At 34.1% G+C, this 23,219-nt stretch overlaps 1 protein-coding gene across 12 annotated transcripts in view; it reads right to left on the reverse strand.

Moving 5' to 3' along the window:
• BCAS3 (BCAS3 microtubule associated cell migration factor) overlaps nucleotides 1–23,219 on the reverse strand; it is a 574,404-nt gene that overhangs the window by 380,161 nt on the left and 171,024 nt on the right. For all 12 annotated transcript variants that reach the window (XM_019636670.1, XM_019636667.1, XM_019636663.1 and 9 more), the window contains exons 12-13: nucleotides 18,829–18,999; nucleotides 9,888–9,981 (exon numbers count right to left, since the gene is read on the reverse strand). In XM_019636670.1, the coding sequence (XP_019492215.1) occupies nucleotides 9,888–9,981; nucleotides 18,829–18,999 (265 nt within the window). The remainder of the gene's footprint in view (nucleotides 1–9,887; nucleotides 9,982–18,828; nucleotides 19,000–23,219) is intronic.

The raw sequence follows: 23,219 nt of genomic DNA on the forward strand, positions 1-23,219 counted from the left end.
AAAAAAAAAAGAATCTATTTGAAAGTACACTATAAAAAGACCCAAATAAAACTCACACATAAAAGCAGGAGGGAGAGACATCCACAATAGGTGAGGTAAGGAGAATGCAACAACCTTTTGAAAAACTTCCACTGGCTCCATTTGAGCTGATGCCACAGTTAGAATGCTGCACCACAAAAGTGTAACTCTATACCCAAATAATCACAAGAATCAGATTAATAATGCCAAAAGCTGTAAACAAAGAAAGAGAGTGGACAGTTGCTGAAAAAAATAAATAAATAACTGTCCAATTAAACTATCATATCTAGTTGAAATATTCCTCTAAATTATGGGCAAAATACAGATATTCCCAAAAGAGAAACTAGCAAAAAGAGGTTATCTGCATCAGAGAACCCAGAAGTAGCCCAAAGAAGTATGTCAGGTGATTGATAAAAGTTCAAAAGGAATTCAATGGAGGATGGATCGTGTTTTTGAAAAAATGAAGAAGTAGCAATGGATATACATAAGCAAAAATAAAATAAAATAAACCACAACCTAAACCTGATAGATACACTACATAAAAAAATAACCCAAAATGGATCATAGATTTAAATATAAAATATAACACTATTGGGTTGTCAGAAAAGTCATGACGCAGTTTTGCAACAAAAAACAGAAAAAATATGTCATGACTTTTCCAACAACCCAATAGAAAATTACATAGGAGAAAATCTTCAAGCCCCAGATTGGTGACTGTTTCTTAGGCATGAACACAAAAACACGATTAATAAAAGGAAAAAAACAAAAACGGATTTGACAAAAAAGTTTAAAAATTAGCTCTGCAAAGACCCTGTTAAAAAAGATAAAAAAGACAAACTTCTCACAAAGAAAAACAGAGTTCCAAACCACATATCTTACAGAGGACCTAGAGCCAATATATATAAAATTAAAAAAGGGTGAAAATACTAAATGTTGGCAAGGATACAGACAAACCATGTATAGAGAATTAAAGAAAAGTATGAAAACAATATTTGCCAAGGAGAGGATACAAATAAAAAGATAATATTATAAAAAAAGAAAAAAAATAGAAATTCTGGAGTTGAAAAGTACAATAACTGAAATGAAAACTACAATAGAGGGGCTCAAGCAGCAGGTTTGAACTGGCAGAAGAAATCAACTGAGATTACCCAGCTTGAGGAAAAGAAGATGAAGAAAGATTAACAGAGCCTCTGAGACCTGTGGGACACCATCAAGGAAATGTATCTATAAGTGACAGGGACAGGAGCCCCAAAGGACAGAAGAGGAAAAAAGAAGCAGAAAAAATGTTTCAAGAAATAATGACAAAGATGGGAGGGGGGTGGGTGAAAGAGGGAGAGACTTATGAAGTACAAACTGGTAGTTACAAAATAGTCACAGGGATGTAAACTACAGCACAGAAAATATAATCAATAATATTGTAATAACTATGTATTGTGCCAGGTGGGTACTAGATTTATGGGGAGGATCACCTCTGAAGTTATAGAAATGTCTAACCATTATCCTGTATATCTGAAAGTAATATAATATTGAATGTCAAATGTAATTGAAAAGACATTTTAATTAAAAAAAAAAAGAAAAGAAAAGAAATTATGACTGAGAAGCCCTAAATTTGATGAAAAATATTTAGGGCATTGAAACTATTCTACATAACAACACAATGGTGGATGCATATCAATATTAATTTGTCCAAACCCACAGAATATAAAACACCAAGGTGAACCTTAATGTAAACTGATGACTTTGGGTGATAATGATGTGCCAATATAGAGTCAAGACTGTAACAAAAGTACGAGGGAGTTACGTGGGGGTTCTCTGTACTTCACACTCAATTTTGCTGTGAACCTAACACTGCTCAAAAAATAAAGTGTATTAATTTTTTTAAGTACCCTAGGAAATGTTACTCATTGTGTACCTTAGTAACTGAAAGCAACAAACATATACCACCCATATTGAATCGGCCTAGATCTAAGCATGAAGGCCTCTCTAGCACTTCTAACCAAATCATAAATGTTACCATTAAAATATTTATTTTCATTCAGGACTCGGAGTCACAGCTAATAAACAAAAATGGGAAGGAGAAACTGAAAAACAAACTGAATGCAGCTGCTGAACTCAAAGTTTCACAACTCTTATTTAATGGCATCCCTTAATTTCTTTTCAAAATGGGTCCCATACAAAACCCAACTGCATGCCACCCACTCAAACAACCTATGTTTTCTCCTTTCCTTAATTCATTTTGCAGTGTTATTCCATCATGTACATTTTATACTGTTTCTAAATTTCTCAGGAGGTGGACAACAAGTCTGATTTGTTCTTGAATGTTGATGTACAGGACATTTTAATAATTCTGTCATCTAAAAATATGCCTCTCTAAAAAAAAGACTAAGAAATTTATTTATCTTCTTGAGTATAATAAAATTATAAAATGATTACACAGGTAAAGTGGTTAGAGAAAGATTGGGGTTATTTTGTAAAGAAACAATCAACTTTTTGCAGGTTTCATTTTGCTTTTGCTTTTAATAAACTTCCTTAGACTTATAAAAATATTGTTGCCCACACTACATTCTTCATGAAAAAGCCTTTAGCCAAATAGAGAATTATTAGAAAGTCAAAATAGTTAAAACTTATTGATATACATAAATTTAGAAATATGTATGGATACATATAAGGAAAACTGGAGGGTGTTATTGGAGGGCCTACAAGTCATATTTTGAAAAAGGCCAATTTAAATTAAAATATCATAAGTACTGTGTGAAGGCCCACTTAAATTATATACCTTTGTACAAAATATCAATTAATAAGATTCAGAAGCTAACAAAACTAATTCAGCCAGAGAACAGAAAACTGCCTCCTTATATAACATAAGTAAATTTATAAAGGACTTATAAAAAGATTGATAGAAAATACATCAACGATAAAAAATAAATAAAAAAAAGGAAAAAAAATACATCATTTGATCTCCCCAAAATATATATATATATTTTAAACTATAGCATAGGGCTGGACAAGTGGCTCAGTTGGTTAAGAGTTAGTTTAAGAGGGTGAGTTCTGAGCAACAGGGCTGCCGGTTCGATTCCCACATGGGCCAGTGATGCTGTGCCCGAGCTGAACTTCCTGAGCTGCCAACAGGTGGCAGAATGGCTCAGCTGGTGAAAGCACATGCTCCTAACAACAAGACTGCCTATTCAAAAGTGGGCTTTGCCTGCCCGCAACTAAGAATGAACTTGGCACCTTGAGCTGAGCTGCCACCCGGATGGCTCAGTGGATAGAGAACGTGCTCTTAACAACAAGGCTGCTGGTTCTACACCCACATGGGATGGTGGCTACGCCTGCCCACAACTAAGATCGTAACACAGCGCCTTGAGCTTAGAGGCCACAAACTGCTGCAGCCAGATGGCAACTGGCACCCTCCACAACTAAGATTGAAGAATAACAACTTGGCTGATCTCCCTCCCCAATTCCCCAATTAAAAAAAAAAAAGAAATATAAACTATAACATAAATAACTAAAGGGGAAAATAACAACTACTAAGGTATCCATGCATTTACAATAGCATAGCAGCCTCTTGCCTCAAATATTACATATGTTTGTATTTATATCTCAGTCCAGGATGGTTAGGATAAAACAAGAAATATGATACAGAAACTAAATAAAATGTCACCTAATGATAGGAGCTCAATAATAACTGGCAGCCATAGACTAAGAAGCTGTTCAGCTACTGATCAACTTTTAAAAAAAACCAAAACAAGATCAAGGCTTTCAAATCACTGAGAATTGAATATTTTATATACACACTTGAGCCATTCTCAAGCAATAACAGTCATATTCTGAAGAGTAAAAGTAATCAGAGCTGAACAGTAAATAACAAGATGAACTGTAAGCAATTGCATTAAATCTCTGCTTACCAGCGTCTATAAAAAGATTTTGCAAACCAATTTTGTGAGTGGTTGTTGAGTTATGAAACCTCCATTTAATTCAAATATTTAAGCAGGTACAAAGCATTTATAAAATATTGCAGAAATGATGACACATTGAAAAATATATCCACCACATAATAAACTGATCAGTCTACTATATAGACTCTGCTTCACACTCTATGTCAGCTGCGCAATACTTTCCTTGCCTCTTTCATTCAACTAATATTTATTTATATACCAGACTCTGAATCATTATTTCTTAGCTAATCATCTTTTAGGTTCCAATTTAGAACTGACTTCCTCTTGAAGAAATTTCCCCAATAGTCAAAGACTGAGCTAATAGTTATCTCCTCGCAGGTTGTCCTGACTCCACAAAGGAGTAAGTCCCTATCACCCCAGCAGACTCCATGGATGGGGAACTGAATCACCGTGACCAAGCCAGGCAATATAAATGGCGTCTCAAGTGAAAGAACTAGCTTCCAATGTGCTTAGTTGAAATAGGTGAAATCCTACCAAGGACCAATCAATCTTTTTGATAATGGGCTCTAGTGCCATGAACCGTTTTAACAATATGGTGAGGCCTAGAAACCTTTTTCTCTGAACAATATTTTTTAAAAGTCAAAGGAAACTACGCAGGATTTTTAAACTGACGTATAGTAGAATATGTGTGTTTCTTAATATATCAAAATATAGGCTCTATCATAATTTTGTTTGGCCACCCCTCGTCACTCAAGATGCTGTGTTCAATCTTAGTTGTGGGTGAGCGTAGTCCACCATCCCATGCAGGAGTAGAACCGGCAACCTTGTTGTTAGGAGCATGTGCTCTCACCAGCTGAGCCATCCTGCCACCTATTGGCAGCTCAGCTCAGGGTGCAGCTCACTGGCCCATGTGGGAATCGAACCAGCGACCCTGTTGCTCAGAGCTCGCACTCTTAACCAACTGAGCCAGTCAGCCGGCCCACACAATTTTGAACCATAGCAATATGTAGAGAATACTAGATATAACATAGAAATGAAATTAAAATACCCATTATTTTTATTGCTCACAAACTCAGGTATAAAGCTAGTATTTCCGTGGTTTATTGTAAATATTTGTAAGTGAAAGAAATTTTCTTTAGAGATTGGAGAAAATAAAGATGGAATGTTTTTTCCTTTCTAAGTTCACATACTCTCTGAGTTCTATCCATGGACCTCTCAGATCTTGGACTCAGATCAAGAAGCCTTGATTTAGATTCCAGAAGAAATGTAAGAGATCCTAAAACTCATAAAATAGTTCTCATAAAATTATCTTCCCTCCAAGAAATTACAAGATTCAACGTGAGACTGAATTAAAAATATGACAGAAGAATGTCAATTAATGTATTAAAATGTTACATATACACCAAAGGAACAATCCATGAAAGACATAATTGATAAGCTGGACTTCATTAAAATTAAATATTTCTGATCTTCAAAAACACTTTCAAGGGCCAGCCGAGTGGCGCAATGGTTAAGAACTGGCTTGTGTCGCCAGAGGGCCCCGGTTCGGATCCCACATAAGAGGGCCAGTGACACTACCCTCCACAGCTAAGATGCTGAACAACAGCTCAACCTGGAGCTGGGCTGCCGTGAGTCGCCAGCAACAGCGTAGGCTGCAGCCCCTGCTGCAGTGGGTTGCCATGGGCTACCGTATGTAGCCAGCAGCCAGCGTGAGCGGCCAGCAGCCGCAGTGAGCAGCCGTCCAGAAGCCAGTGACTGATCTGCCTCCCCTGGGAAGAGCACAATGATGGTGCCAACTTGGGCCAGTGAAACAACGTCCTCCACAACTAGACTGAAGAATAAAACGACAGCAACTTGTCTGTTCCCCTTCCCCCAATTCCCCAGCACTGTTCCCATCCCCCCAATTCCCCAATAAAAATCTTTAAAACAAAAACAAAAACAAAACACTTTTGAGACGATGAGAAGACATGCCACATACTGGGAGAAAATATTTATAAAACACATATCTGATTTAGGACTGTTATCCAAAATACACAAAGAACCCTGAAAATTCAACAATAAAAAAACAAATAAGCCAATTTAAAAATGGACAAAAGATCTGAACAGACACTTCAACAAAGAAGATATACAATGGCAAATAAACTATAGTATGTCCATATAATGGGATATTATTTTCAGTGCTAAAGAGAAATGAGCAAGAAAGGCAATGAAAAGACATGGAGGAGCCTTAAATGTGTATTAGTAAGTGAAAGAAGCCAATATGAAATGGCTACATACTGTGTAGTTTCCAATATATGACATTATGGAAAAACTGAAACTATGGAAACAGTAAAAGGATCAGTGGTTGTCAGGGGTTGAAGGAGACAGGGATGAACAGGCAGAGCAAAGGGGATTCTTAGGACAGTGAAACTATTCTATACAGCACTATAAAAGTGGGCACATGTCATTATATGTTTGTCAAAACCCATAGACTATATACACCAAGAGTGAACCCTAACATAAACTAGAACTCAGAGGTTAGCTAGGGAAACAAATATTTAAAGAAATTATTTCTGCAAGATAAATTATATAGTTATACAACTAGTGTTCCATGAATGCAAAAAAGTAGGTATAAATATAAAAATGTTTAATCTTATCATAAAAACACAAATTGGGAGTTCAAATCGAAATAAAATGGTGGGCCGGCCAAGTGGCTCAGCTGGTTAAGAGCTCGCTTGAGAGAGCCAGCTCTGAGCAGCAGGGCTGTGGTTCAGATCCCACATTGAGGGCCAGTGACACTGCCCTCTACAGCTAAGATGATGAACAACAGCTCGACCTGGAGCTGGGCTGCTGTGAATGGCCGGCAAAGGTGTAGGCTGCAGCGGGGCTGCAGTGGGCTGCCGTGAGCTATGTGAGTGGCTGGCAGCCAGCATGAGCAGCCGCCAGCCGCTGTGAGCGGCCAACCAATGACCGACAAACGATTGCCTCACCGGGGAAGAGCACAATGATCATACCCACATGGGCCAGTGAATTGACGTCCTCCACAACTAGACTGAAGAACAAAAACAGCAATTTGTCTACCTGTCTGTTTCTGTTCCCCTTTCCCAATTCCCCAATGCTGTTCCCCTCCCCCCAATTCCCCAATAAAAAAATCTTTAAAAAAAAAAAAGAAATAAAATGGTGAATGTAGATCAAAACTATGAAACCACAGGAAAAAACTCTGGCTTTCCAGAATTAATTGCTACACAATGATAGCGATCACTACAACATTGTTTAAGTTAAACAACATGTTCTTATTATAATGGAAAGTCATAGACAGGAAAAAATACAGCTTCCAGTGTCTGAAGCACTCTGACTATGGTAATATGAAATATACATTAATACAAAGGAGATTTGACATAGCAGGTGGAGTATCAAAATGAGTCATACTGGTTACTCCAAGTGGAGTGCTGTAGGGGACATAACTTTCAGACTGTTTCTTCAAATTTAACTTAATTCCCACAACGTTCAGAGCACTCCAATAAATCTTTGTCTTCATTAATTAAATCAATTGTACTGATCAACAATCACTACAAAAATCTTGCTATCAAAAATGACTAAGATATTAAAAGGAAGATTATTCAAAGTACTCTATATTTTCCTCTAACCATCATTCTTTATTTGAAAAGATGAAACGAAGGGGAAGATGGGTCTTTCCATCAGTTTTAACTAATGGGATCATTTCTGCAGAATAAGAGAAAAATGGCAGTCTCTTCAGATTTATCAGCCACAGAAATAAGATCTGAAAAGATTGTAAGTTTATGAAAACTCTTTCAGCTCTAAAAGCAAAAGAGCAATTTTAGCTTTTATTTAGAAATCAAGTATTTTAAAACTTAACTCCACTGGGGTGGAATTCCACCACTGAAAGCATTAAACCGATTCCTAACTATGAAAATTGGTAACTAAAGGGAAAGAATTAAGCATTGACTCTGCCTTTCACACACCAGAAAAATGTGGTTCACTCCTGGTTGATAACAGAAAACTCTTTTATATAATATATTATATATAATTAATTATATTAATTATATATTATTAGGTTACATATTATTAATATGATTAATTATATATAACATAATACATATGTTATATAAAAGTTTCCTCTCATATATATGGAAATATATATGGAAATATATATATATATATGGAATAGCAGATAATCGATGGAGAAAATACAATAGAATTAGAAAAATAAAATTTTGTTACACAGCCCTCAGTGTAACAAAACTACTAAGTAAAAAGTTGTTTCAGAAATGAGGTCAAAATAACACTCTGCAGATTACTTGCTAATCTCCACAAGAGAAACCTATCTTCAATATCAAACACCGGATGGGTCACTAACTTCTCCATATGATCAGACATATTCTCATAAATAGCAAGACAACCTGATGTCATGTGTCTCCTGCTGGGATGAAATGATGTAGACAGCAATACTTATGAAGTTAAAAAAAATCCTTATAGCCTGAATGTATTTAAAAGCCTCTTTAGGGAATAAAGAAAACATTATTATAATGAAAAAATATGACAAATGCAGAATTTGCATAAGGTAACTGGTCTGGACACCACAAAAACGAAAAGGTAGAAGTTCTATGTTGAATTAAAAGGAACTAAAGAGCCATAAAATGTAAGAACTGAACTTTAATTAGATCTCAGTTTGAAGCAGTGAGAGAACTGGGGAATTTTAAGTTATGCCTTGGATATTAAATAATATAATGTGTTAATTTTCTGAACTAAAATATAATATTTGGTATGTAGGAGAAAGTCCTTATTCTTAGGAAATGCATAGTTCATTTGCAGTGGGTGAAATGCTATCTTATATGTAACTTATATTCAAATGGTTATGCAAAATACACATACATATATATTATATTATTTATATATTTAATATAGTATATATTAAATTGTGAACACCTATTTAATCGAGTTGGTGGTACACGGGTCATTACTATATTATCTTTTAAATCTATTTTTATGTTTGAAACTTTTTATAATAAAAATCTTGGAGAAAAAAATGAAAAGTAATAGGGCATTCCACATTGCTATAACATATCTCCTTATCAAATGCATTAAGAACAACCAAGAGGGCCGGCTGAGTGGCTCAGTTGGTTAAGAGCTCGCTCAAGAGTTTGAGCTCTGAGCAACAGCGATTCAAGTCCAGCCCGAGCTGAGCAGCCGCTGAGCTGCCAACAGGTAGCAGGATGGCTCAGCTAAAAAACACACACACACACACACACACACACACACACACACACACACACACACACACACATATTCACACAGAAAAAAATACAAGTAAACTAGGTTATAAAATGTTACAGGGTTAAAAAGAAACTTGAAGTTACAAAGAAAATGCTATTTACATACATATGAGTAAATATGAAGTTTGGAATATTGAAGTTCTTGGCTTAATAATACTCACAATACAGAAATAAATGCAACTCAACAGCACTGTTTACCTACTGCTGCCATTCAATCCCCACGTTATTGAGAGTTAAAACTAATGTTTCAAGTGTATCTCAGTGCAATATATAGATGATGTGATATAGAATTGTACACTTGAAACTGATATAATTTTACTAACCAGCATCACCCCAATAAATTTAATAAAAACTAAAAAGAAGGTATCTAAATATTTACTATAAACTCATTCATTCAATAACCATTTTCTGAAGACTACTTACTTTTTTGATATACAATGACACATATTAGATGAGGATAAACAGGGTCAAATACATGGTGATGGAAGGAGAACTGACTCTGGGTGGTGAACACACAATGTGATATATAGAAGTATTACAGAATTATACACCTGCAACCTATGTAATTTTACTAACCACTGTCACCCCAGTAAATTTTAAATTTTTTTAAAAAGCCAGATTCCATATTTCATATTTTCCATTTCTAAAAAAATAAATTGAAAACCCATGATATAAATGGCAAAACAAAAAAAAGACATACCACTTGTATTAAAAGCCATACAGCAAACTGGTTTTTCATGAGCCGGGAAGTGGGCCACGATCCCATCACTGTCCGAATCCTCACTCACAAGCACCTTTACAAAAGGAAAGCAAATGGAAGTTACCCTTTACTTACCAATTACTGAGCCTGAAGATACACATAGCTACACCACAATCTCCCTGACCAAATAACACGCTTTCACTATACTAGAAGGTTATCCTTGTCAATATAAGGTGAGAATGCCACTTTGGGAATGAGGAAAAGATATAATATTACCCCAGCAGGTCAATCACATAAACTCTAAAAACAGTCGGTTAACTTGACTGTAGATGACAGAGACAATAATTTCTTGAAATGTAGGTTCACAAAAAAAACAAAAAGCATAAAATCAGCTACATAGAGCAGTAAGAAACACATAGTTCTTATTGTATTATGACCTGCTGGAAAATTCTTGCTCATGATTGGAAAAGAACAAGGAAAAACAACATAACAAGTTAAACACCAACAGCCATATATTAGAGGTAAAGCTGTCACGCTCACCAAGCTCCAGACAAATGTCAGGGCAGCCTCAAGCGAGGCCACTCTCTCCTATTATTGATAGTCAAGTTCGAGCATCTTTTCATGAATACTCCTACATGCCTATCACTTCATTGTTAGCTTTTGCTCAATTTCTAGAGGCCGCCAATACAGGTATGCTTCATTTTATTGCACTTTGCTTTATTGTGCTTCACAGATATTGCAGGGGGGTTTTTTGTTGTTCTTGGTTTACAAATTGAAGGTAAGACCCTCCACCAGCAAAAAGATTATAATTTACTGAAGGCTCAGATCATCACTAGCATTTTTTAGCAATGAAGTATTTTCAAATTAAGGTATGTACATTGTTTTTTTAGACATAATGCTATTGCACACTCAACAGACTACAGTAGAGTGTAAACATAACTTTTACATGCACTGGGAAATCAAAAAATTCATGTGACTTGCTTTATTGCAATATCCACTTTATTGTAGTGTTATGGAACCAAACCCACAATATCTCCCAGGTACGCCTGCAGTTATTTTTTAACATTCTGTCCAGTAACGTACTTATTGTCTGGGGAACAGATTTGCTTACCTCTTCACCATAGCTGGGAGTCATTCCCCAATCATCAGTAAATTTAAACATACAAATCACCCATTTTATAAATATATGTCAGTAATGCTTAGTAAATATATACAGTTGTGTAACCATTACTACAATCTAGATTTAATAATACTTCCATCATCCCCAAAACTTCTTCATGACTTTATAGATCTCCAACCCCGAACCCCAGGCGATCTCTTGCTTTTCTAAAAATATTCATGTAAATAGAGTCATGCAATTTATCTTTTATTTTCTTTCACTTATATACTTTTTTATTTCTACCATGTGCTTTCAGGGATCATTCGTTTCTTTACATTGCTGAGTTGTATGGAGGTACTACAGCAAAAGGTTCACCCACCCATTCTTGGCAAATTGGATTATTTCCAGTTGATTGCTACTATGCCTAATGCTGTTATGAATACCTGCACACACGTCTTTTTGTGAACATGTTTTTATGTCCCTTAAGCAGATAGATACCTAAAAATGGGTTTGCTCAGTCATATGGTACATGTATGCTGAACTTTTTAAGTAAATGAAAAATTGTTTTCCAAAGTAACTATATCATTTTGTATTTCCACCAGTAAAGTATGAGGTTTCCAATTTCTCCACATCCTTTCAACACTTTGTTTTGTATGCTGTTATACTTATAGGCACTCTACTGGAGACAGAAGTAGAATGATGGTCGCCAGGAACTGTGGGGACAGGGGGATGGGGAGTTGTTATTGAATGAGTACAGATGATGAAAAAGGTCTGGAAATGAATAGTGATGGTTGTACAAAACTGTGAATGTGCTTAATGCCACTGAATTGTAAACTTAAAAATAGTTCAATGACAAATCTTATGTTATGTATATTTTATCACATTTAGGGGGAAAATATGCATTATAAATTGTTTTTCTCATCTTTCTTTTTTATTGTTCCATTTGACTCGAAAATGTTAGGTGAGAAAAACAACCAAAAGAAGTCTTATGGGGCCAGTCTCGGGGAATGCGTTTAAACCAAGTTTGATAAATATACTAAGGGTTTGCTTTAGGATTTATGGTATATTCACAGACTTGTGCAACTATCACCACAATCAAATGTAGAACATCTTCATCGCCCAAAAAATCTCCCATAACCATAAACAGTCATCCCCCATTTCCCCATTCCCTCTAAACTCCCAACCCTAGGCAACCAATAATTTATTCTCCCTTTTGCATAGACTTGCCTACTCTGGACATTTTATATAAATATAATCATACAATATGTGTTCTTTTGTGGCTGGCTTCTTTTACTTAGCGTAATATCTTCAATGTTCATCCATACTGTAGCATGAATAAGTGCTTCATTTCTTTTCATTGCTAAATAATATTACATTGTATGTGTATACCACGTTTTATTTATCCATCTTTTTGACCAGTTGATGTACACTTGGGTTGCTCCTACTTTTTGGCTATTATGAATAATACTGCTATGAACATCCATGTACAAGTATTTACGTCGACATATATTTTCATTTTGTAGGGGTATATACCTAGGAGATAAACTGCTGAGTTGTATTGTAACTCTTTTTTCCAAAGCAGCTGAACAATTTTACATTCCCCCTCTCCCCAGCAGCAAATGAGAGAAAAGCTCTCATTTCTGCTTATTGGCCATTGGTATATCTTTTCCAGAAAAAAAATGTCTATTCAAATCCTTTGCTCATTTTCAAATTAGTTTATTTATATTTTTATTATTCAGTTGTATGAGTTCTTTCTATATTCTAGATACCAGTCGCTTATCAAAAATATGATTTCCAAATATTTTCTCCCCTTTAGCGTGTTGTCTCTAAACTTTCTTGATGGTACATATGGAGCACAAAATTTTTAAATTTTTATGAAGCTCAATTCACTTCCCCACTTTTTAAAATTTAAGCCTTAAATATTTTTTTAATTAAATTATTTATTTTCAGGTAATTGTAAATCCACATACAGTTGTAAGAAATAATACAGAGATATTCCATGTACTCTTTAGCTAGTCTTCCCCAACGGTAACTACAGTGGAACATTACAACAGGAAACTGACATTGATAAAATCTATCAATTTTATTCAGACTTAGAAATCTTTATATGTATTCGTGTGTGTGTGAATGTGTGTTTTAGTCCCATGCAATTTTATCACATGTTCAGGTTTGTGTTTCGACCTCTAATATTCAAAACACAAAACAGTTTCATCATTACAAGGATCCTTTCTGCTACTCTTTTATAGTCACGACCACCTCCCTTCCCAAATTTCAATCCCTGGCAACCTCAGATGTGTTTTCCATCTAAGTAATTTTGTCATTTCAAGAATGTTATATAAATAAAATTATACAGTATGTTACATACTGATATTGTCAATCTGTCTAATTCTCTTAAGATTCATCTAAGTGTTTGTTTATGGTGATAGTTTGTTCCTTTTATTGCTAATTAGCATTCCATGGTAACGATATACCACAGGTTGTTTATTCACCTATAGAAGGGCGTCTCAGTTCTTTTCAGTTTATGGCTATTATGAATAAAACTGCTATGAAAGTGTTTCTGTGAACATAGTTTTCACATCTCAGAGATAAGAGTGCAATTGCTGAGTTGTATGGTAATTGAATCTTTAGTTTTATAAGGAATGCCAAATTGTTTTCCAGGGGAACCTCACCATTTTGCACTCTCACAAGGCGTATAGGAGTCACCCAATTTCTCCACATCCTCCCCAGCATTTAAAAGAAAAATTAGGTATTTGGATAGGTATGCGGAGCTTCCCATTGTGGTTTTAATTTGCATTTTGCTAGTGGTAATGTTGAACATCTCTTTATGTGCTTATTTACCATCTGTATATCCTCTTCAGTGAAATGTCTATGTGTGACTTTTGCCTGTTTCTTATGTGGTGTTATTTTTCTGTTGAGTTTTGAGAGTTCTTTATATATTCTAGGTACCAGTCCTTTTTTGGACATGTTTGCAAATATTTTCTCTCAGTCTGTAGCTTATTCTTCCATCTTCTAAACAGGATTTTGGCAGAGGAAATGCATTAAATTTTGATGAGATCCAATTTATCAATTTTTCTTTTTATGGATAATGCTTTTGGTATCAAGTTAAGAACTCTTTACTTTAAGTCTTAAATATTTCTAAAACATATGTTCATCATCACATCAGATGATATAATTTTTGCCTCAACTCATGAAAAGAATAATATATATAACTCTATTATTACCCATTCTACTGTTCTTCTCTTTCTGAAGTTCTAAGCCTTCTTTTGATATAATGTCTTTAGATAACTTTCTTTAGCCATTCTTTTTTGTTGTTGTTGTTAGGCTGAGCCCTCCTGCCACCTGTTGGTAGCTCAGCAGCAGCTCAGCTCAGCTCAGGCCAGGAATTGAACCGCTGTTGCTCAGAGCTCGCACTCTTGAGTAAGCTCTTAACCAACTGAGCCACTCGGCCGGCCCTAGCCATTCTTTACAAGTAGATCTGCTAGTGACAAATTTATCTTAGTTTTCCTTTTCATAAGAATGTATTTACCCTTCATTCCTGAAGGATATTTTCACTAGATAGGGAATTTAGGTAACAGTTCTTTTATTTCACTGTTTTAAAGATGTTGTACTACTTCCTTTATCTTCCATGGATTCTGATGAGAAATCTGCTGCCTATCACACATTACTGGAGGAAATGTAAAACAGTACATTCCCTCTGGAAAATAGTTCAGCAGTTTCTGATAAAACTAAACGTGCACTTATAAAAAAACTCATCAATCACACTCTTGGGCATTTAATACAGAAAAACATAAATCACATACAAACTTTTACACAAATGCTCATAGCACCCCTATTCATAATAGCAAAATGCTAGAAACAACTCAAATGTCTTTCATTGGGTGAATGGTTGAACAGACACATCCTTATATAGGAATATAACAGAGGGATAAGAATGAATCACAAACTACAAGAACTTCAAGGATATTATATTTAGAGTAAAATATCATTCTTAATATGTTACATACTATATGATTTCACTTATGTAACATTCTAGAAATAAAAAAATTATAGAGATGGAAAACAGATTAGTGGTTGTCAGGAGAAAGGGATGGGGGTCATGAATACAAAGAGGTGTGTGTTAAACAGTATTGTCTCTTAATTGTGGTGGTGATTATCTTAATCTACACAAGGGATAAAATTTCATAGAACTATAGGCACCCCTCATACACACACAAATGAATGCAGGTAAAACAAATGGTGAGAGTAATAAAACCTGTAGCCTAGTAACAGTAATGTGCCATTGTCAGTTTTCTGGTTTGGATATTGTACTACAGCTGTATAAGATGTCACCATTCAGGAAAGTTGGAGAAACCTGGGTAAAAGACACATGGATATATGTGCAACTTGTTGTGGGTCTACAATTATTTCAAAATTAAAAGTTAAAAATACAAACTGCAAGCTTTTGAGCGTCTCTTATTCTGATAGGTGATAAATAGTATCTCACTGTAGTTTTAACTTATCTTTCCCTTGTAACAAGAAGTCATGGGTATAGGTTTTATAGCATTTGTATATATTTTATTTTTTTCTGTGAAATATTTGGTTTTTGCCCATTTTTCTATTTTAACTTAATCTTACAAGATTCCCTTTCCTTTCATATATATTATAACCCTCTACTCCTTACTAACACAATTAGTATTGAGTATTCTGGTTGATGGTACGAATACAGAAGCCATCCAGCAAAAGGTACATCAATCTTGGTGCAAGCAAAACCTCATACAACTACATGACATTCTTTGAACCTTCTCTAAATGAGCTTCATGAATATAACAGATACTTTTGGAAGGATTCTCTCCATGGCGTCATCACCTTGCATAAAGGTGATGCCAGAGATATCCCAATACAATTGTCCTAAGATGTGTAATTGTAACTCGCCACTTAATTAAGCAGGCTGAACTCCTAAATATACATAGTAACAAGTTGACTATAGTAAAACAAAGCAAAGCACTTTAATTGCTACAAGGTGGATAAGTCTTTATCATATGAACAAAAAAGATAGACAAAACACCTCAGGAACCATTAAATTATTATGAATAACACTTGTACTTGGGGCAAGATAGTTCATATGTCATCATTCTGGAGCTTTTTTCTTTGATTACAGCCATTGTCACATGACTAACTTCAATTACATAAACGTGTAAAGGCAAATTAGACCGCTTAACTTATCCTAGCCACAAAATGCTTTTAAATAAAAACATGAAAGTAACACAGATAAAAAGGTACACAAGTCAATCAAATCCACTCTTCCTTAATGCAGTTACCACACAATGATCTCGTCGCTATGTCACTATAAAGTCAAACTGATCAAATTAGCATCAGAAAGATGGTGAGTCAAGTTTTATACACTGCCACTGTAAACATGAAAATATCTTTATTAAAGGCTCAGTAGATTTAAATAGCAGAGGTGAACGTAATGTCAGTTTTAGCTCCTGAGATGTATATGGAAAAGGAAAAACATTACAGCTAAGGTCAAATATCAGTGAGAAAGGGCTAAAAGTGATAAATCTATCACATTAACTACCGCAGTCTTTTTAATACGATCCAGCATAACCTACAAACAGCCCTGTACTCCAACTGAACTATTTATCAGAGACAAAAATGTCTTCTTGACAAAAAACAGATTCACATTAATAAAAGAAAGGAGGACAGTATTATACTGAGGAAATTTTGTTGCTTTAAAAATATTTATAATTCTTTCGAACTGCACACAGCAACTTACCATTTATTGAATGTTCATTTATTTCCTGTCTATAATAGAATTTTTAAATTAAGTTAAAATTTTAGAATGTTGTATAAATAGATTATGCTCCCAACAAATAACAGAAAAGATAAAATTTCAAGTTGAAACTTTTTAGCTACTTTTAAAAAAAATTTTAAACAATATTTCTATGATTCTTATTTCCTAATAAACCACTTTACTTGTTTCGAGTGTTAACAATGCATTTCTCAAAGAAAAATTAACTTTTCCAACTCCACAATCTAGAGTGCATTTCCATATTCTAAGTCTGAGTATTCCATTTTAAAATTATAACAAGTTGCTCAAGTTGTTATAAGCCACAGTCGGAAACATTAGGCCTACTGATACGCTTTTTATATAATTCATTTAAATTTCTCTTTTTACATGTTCCTATACTGAAACATAATTTTTACAAAATAAGTTACATCTCTATTTTATCAAAGATAATAAGAAATATCATTTCCCATTTTTAAATGACCACAAACCTGCCTGTCAACAAATGCTAAATGTTTAACAGACTTACTTATACTCACACCAAACTAGACAATATTGAGGGGGGTTGTTAATACTCAGTAAACGTGGGTGGCCTTGGAGGTGAATTAATTAAGAACCAAAGGACAAAAGAAAATATTTTTACTTTAACACTCATAAAACACTAAAGGGTTTATATATTTAATTCCAATTTAAAAAGAGACCATTTGTGTGTGTCTATCAACTTGAGCTAATTAACACAACTTAAAAAAGTCATTACACTCAACTGAAAAGTTTGCTAGCACTTCATTAAAAAGAGTTTTAAACAAGAATACAAGCCTGTATAACATATTTGGTTAACCACAAAGTTAAGATGGGAGAGGTAGAGAATTATTATTATTCAGATTTCGAATAAAATACAACAGCCAAATTCAATAACCAAAAATTTCAAAGATTTTATTGTTTTTTAATTGCAGTAGACTCCACATTATTTTTGAAATGCCACTAGATCTTGCTATAGGAATTAGTACATGAATAGCAGCCAAATGTAATCTTTCACCAAGATGTAGAACTATATCTACTGGAAGCAGATTTTTCTCAAAAAAAAAAAAAAGCAATACTTTAAAGGCTTGTATGGTTTCTAAACATTATGTTCTGAAAACAGAATTAAGTATATATTCTATGTACAATAAAACAATATGTACAATTAAAATAATTCACAAATGTTGCTCTATTCTTATTCTAATAATTAATTTTAGATTATATTTTTATAGCAGTGATCACAAACTATTACCTTCCTTACGGAAATGTATTAAAATTCAAGACTATGATACAAAATAAAATAATAGTTTATGAGTGCATGAGGAAAAAAACAACCCCAATTGGTTTCTTACTAACAAGATATAAGTGCAAGTGTAAGGTATTTATAATCAATCCTCCTAAATTTTTCTGAATGGTGATTTCAAAAGATCTGTTTGATCTAAAGATATAGGATTTTATAATTAGCTATTACCATGTACATGTTCTTATATATATACTTTGGGATTTTTGTGTATTTTTCACATTTATAAAGAAATATCTATAGCAAAATTTTATATTATTCATACTATTGTCACTTGTAACCATCATAGTTAATTAATTTTTTAATTCCCCAAATACGTAAGGTCCTGTTGATTACTTCTAGGAGCACGCCCCTACCTTAAAAACAAATTATTAATCTTCTGATTTAAGTTCTAACAAATACTGTTTAAAGAAAAACAAGGAAACAGTATTATGAACAGAACAGTATAAAGAGATGTACAGTATTTATTTATGAAACATGTCCTAATGAAGAGGTAACAAGAGAATTCCTTAGAACCTCCATTTGATGATCAAGTATGATACATTAATAAAATTTGAAATAACAGGTTTTCACCATGTTACTCATCATTTTTGGGGTGGGGGGGGGAGTTCTAACCTGAAATAACCTCGATTTCTAGAATCCCAAATTAACAATCTCCAGGTCCAAGTACATTTTGGCTGATTTTGACCCCAAAATATCTTCTCAGTCAGCCCATCCTCTGCAGAAAATGGACATCAAGTGCCTCGAAAGTTCTTACCTGGCCCTCTCCAACTGTTTCAGTGTCAATTACTGTGATGATGCCGGGGACCAATGGACTCCGCCTTGAATTACTATGGATGGCTACATCGTCTTCTGTCACACCTGAAGGCAGTGTGCCTGTCAGCTGAGTCACCACTTTTCCAACCATTGTCAGGCCAGTTTTCAATGTCTATACAATGAAAGGTAAAATGTATGACTTCACATCAGTTTGGATTCTAAACGGAAATACGAATTTTGTTAATTCTTCTAACCATTAAATTCTTTATTCTCTTACAAGCTTATATGTAGCAATGAACTGTCACAGAAATTCAGTCTGACTTTTCATATGATCTTAAATTCTAGTTAGAAAATCAGTACTAGTTTGAATGAATGGTATCAGTCAGCATGGTGAAAATAACGCCATAGATAAAGAGCTTTGTTTTACATTCGGTACAATTAGATTTTTACAAAAGTTATTTCTTTTTTCTCCTTTCCTTAATGTATAAAACAAAATACCTGACATAGTAAGAAGTAGAAACTATGTGATGTTCTCTTTTTTGAAGTATTATGAAACTGATTTTAAATCGATTTTTTAGCATGAAAAAACCTATGACCCTGGTAGAATCCCCATGTAAAAAAAGGCCACGCTTCCAAAGATAATCTAGAATATGTTATATAATATTGTCAACTTTTGGCATGTGAAAAATAGTCTCCATCCAACATACTAATTACTAGATGATTGAAATATCACATAAAATTAGCTTAGAAGGTTCTTTTATCTCTAGTAACAGAAAACAATTCAATGTAATGCTTCTAATAAAAACTTCAATTAAAGACAATTTAAGGTATTTTATAATTACATTTCAGTTCCATTTCATTCAAAGTAAATAGATAAAAGTAACTGTGTGTGAGTATTTTTGCTTTTATGGGAATCTCATTATCTCTTTGTTTTCATATGCATTAACAAGCAATAATGTTAAGGCAATGTTTTGTTTTGTCAAAAAGGGAAGAAAGCTAAAGCAAAAAGAAAATTATATGATGCATACACATTGAAAACAAATCTATTCACTAGAGCCAAAAATAAGTAGTCTAGATTGCATGGACATTATCTAAAATTATGTATAATAGACATACATTCAGAAATAATTTTTTCCAATTCTCATATTGTGAAAAAAAGTTTTTATTAAAATACTTCAAATTAATCTTTAGTAAGGTGACTCTTTTAAAAATAATTATGGGGAAGGGCCGGCCGAGTGGATCAGTTGGTTAAGAGCTCGCTCAAGAGTTTGAGCTCTGAGCAACAGCAGTTCGATTCCCAGCCTGAGCTGAGCAGCCGCTGAGCTGCCAACAGGTAGCAGGATGGCTCAGCTTATTAAAAAAAAAAAAAAAATTATGGGGAAATAAACGTGATTTAAAAAACAATTAGATTGGAATTTAAAAAAGGAGACATGTTTTCCAAAGAAATTACCCATTAAAAAAGCATATAATTAACACTAGTAATACATGCATTATGTTACTGTAGCTATATTTTACGAAACCTTTACCACAAACTTGCAATTGGTTAAGGCCCTCAACATAAAAGATCTCTGTACAGTTCCTAACATGTCAGGTTTACAGAAGACAAAGTTGAGGCTATAGAAGTTAAGTAAAACAGCAGCTCAAACAACTAGCCAATGACAAAGCCAGAATTCAAAACTAGGACTGTCTATCTCCAAAGCCTGCTTTTAACCGCTATCCAGTATAGCCTTGTAATCTATTCCTGTTACTACTAGTGATCTCACACTTTATGAATTCAGAACACAGATGAATATTGTGGGGGGTAAGGGGAGTACGAAGACCATAATAGTGTATCTTAATAAATACTTAAATATATGACCAGCAAAGCCATTTGCTAAATTCAAGCAAAGATATAACTTACAGCTGACTGAAACCAGGAAAAAGCCACAAATCAATTGTAACTGTTTTGTTTAGTGCTAAAAACTCAAACTGCAGTGATTATAAAACACAGCAGTGTTCCTCAATTAGCAGCCAAACATTTGTTTCAATAATTCACAAGAAATGACTTACACAAAGTCTGTTAGTGTGTTGTCAAGAAGGCCTCTTGAAGGACCAACAAAATCAGGCGCCACAGTGTATTGATGTCAAACGCTGGCCAGGAAGTCTTATTAACCTCTGAGATGCCTTGGTTGATGTACTTACTCCATTAATGCTAATGGAGATGCTCCCACTTAAACGGAGCTACCCCTTTATCAAAGGAATGCCTTTCAGGTTTAAAGTCTTAGCTTGTCTATCCTCCCCATTTGCCCTTGAGCCTATTTCATGCTTTTATACCGATGAATAGGAATCAACTAAAATAACTGGAGCACACAAAAAGTGGGATGCACACCAAAGCACACCAAATGATAAAGGGAAAAGTTAATATAAGAGACCTAGGAAAAAACTCCAAAAGGTGGAGGGAGGGGAGCAGAGTAGTATATTTCATAGTCAAAGGCTCATATTACATGAAGTTATTGATAATTCTCATAAAATGAAACAAAAACAAACTAATGACTACCAGTGGGGTCATCTTATTAATGGACAAAAACCTAAACCCAAAATTTAACAGCCATCAAATCTACACTTTGTATAGTAAGTGACCAGACAGGACTATCATAGCTCACTGACTTTCAAAACAAGGTCTAATGCAGGAGGTGAGAGAGGGATGCTAGGAGTTTTCTACATTAGTAAAGAAAGACCTTTGTTTCGAGGAGAAATTTGTTTCCATGTCACATCGATGAGCACTAGTGTCCGGAAGCAAAATATGATGTTGTTATGTAATAATTTTCACATACCATATTTAGATACCTAAATCACCTCACAGTGTAATTAGCCTTTTCACTACATTTTAGTAAAAAGGATATGCGCATACCTGGTGACTTCCTGAAAAACATACAAAATAAGGGTGGAGGCTAAGCAAAAATTAGGAATTCAAAAAAAAAAATCTATTTTGGCCAAATGGAGATGTTAACTTAGAGTGTCCTCACAATCTGAGGTATCTAAATGTTAAAGTTCATAATAATCTTAAGAGTATTCACAGAACTAAACCGTGTCTGTAAGAAAACTGAACATAAATTTATAACAAATGTGTGAGATAATCCACTATGATCGAAAATTCAGATGAACATGGTACTTATTCTGTTCGGTTACAGACAGAGTTGCCAAAGGGCCAGTAGTCATCTTTAACCTTTCTCAGGCTGTATCAATTGTCCTCCCTGCCCATTAGTGCTAATGGTGCTGCCCTCACAAAAGCTGTTAGATGTCATTAAGAAGTTATCAGATAACAAGGGAAAACAGAGGCATTTTTATTAAATCAATTTACCACACTGGGGTTAAAACACATTAAAAGGAAACATCAAATAGGACAGTTATAGGGTAACTAGGAAATATGGACCAAGATTTTATAAATATATCACAATAATCCAATTTGAACAATTTCAATATTAAATTTTTTCCTTTATCACCATCACAGAGAATTCATCACTATTATAGTCTTTATCAGGAAAGACAATACATTTTGAAATTCAAAGGGAAAAAATCTAAAAGTATAAAGATTATGTGGGATTATGAAACTGAAGGCAACAAAGGAACAAGGTCAATAAAGAAACAAAAACTCATAGACACAGACAACAGTTTAGCAGCTCCCAGGCAGTAAGGGAGGAGAAGGGATAGTAGAAGAGGATAAAGAGGGTCAAATATATGGTGATGGAAGGAGAACTGACTCTGGGTGGTGAATACATAATGCAATATAAAGATAAGGTATTATAGAACTGTATACTTGAAACCTATGTAATTTTGTTGACCATAGTCACCCCAATAAATTAAAAAATAAATAAAAGTATAAAGATTAATTTTTAAATGCTATTTGAAAAGCCAAAATTGTAAAAAAAAAAAAAAAGAAAGAAAAAGAAAAATACTACCGCTAAGGAGATCCAAGTACATATACAATTAATATATTTATACTTACAATTATATAGTGAGACAAAAAATTTAAAAATTTATAAATGAATCCTTCTGTATAACAAAGTGACTAAGTAACCTCTATTCAGATAAGAAGCTGTCAACAGAGAGAGAAAACTATAAACACTCTTTCTGAGAAAGTGATTTGACAATGAATGTATGTGTACTTATTTTAAAATTAGTATTTTCGTAAGGACCACATACTACATGGCTTTTTAAACATCTTCCATGTTCTATCTCAAAAAATATCGTATTACCTAAAAGTGATAAAAAATGGTAAGAAATAGTAAGAAATTTTATTTTCTATTTTCAATGACAGTCTAGGTAAGTCAGATCAATCCTAACAATGAAAACAAGTTGGAAAACTGGGGAGAGCTTTTTTAAAAAACTGTTTGAAGGTATTGAATATTTAAC

Source organism: Hipposideros armiger, unplaced genomic scaffold (assembly GCF_001890085.2).
Source record: "Hipposideros armiger isolate ML-2016 unplaced genomic scaffold, ASM189008v1 scaffold_29, whole genome shotgun sequence".
NCBI classification, from domain to species: Eukaryota; Metazoa; Chordata; class Mammalia; order Chiroptera; family Hipposideridae; genus Hipposideros; species Hipposideros armiger.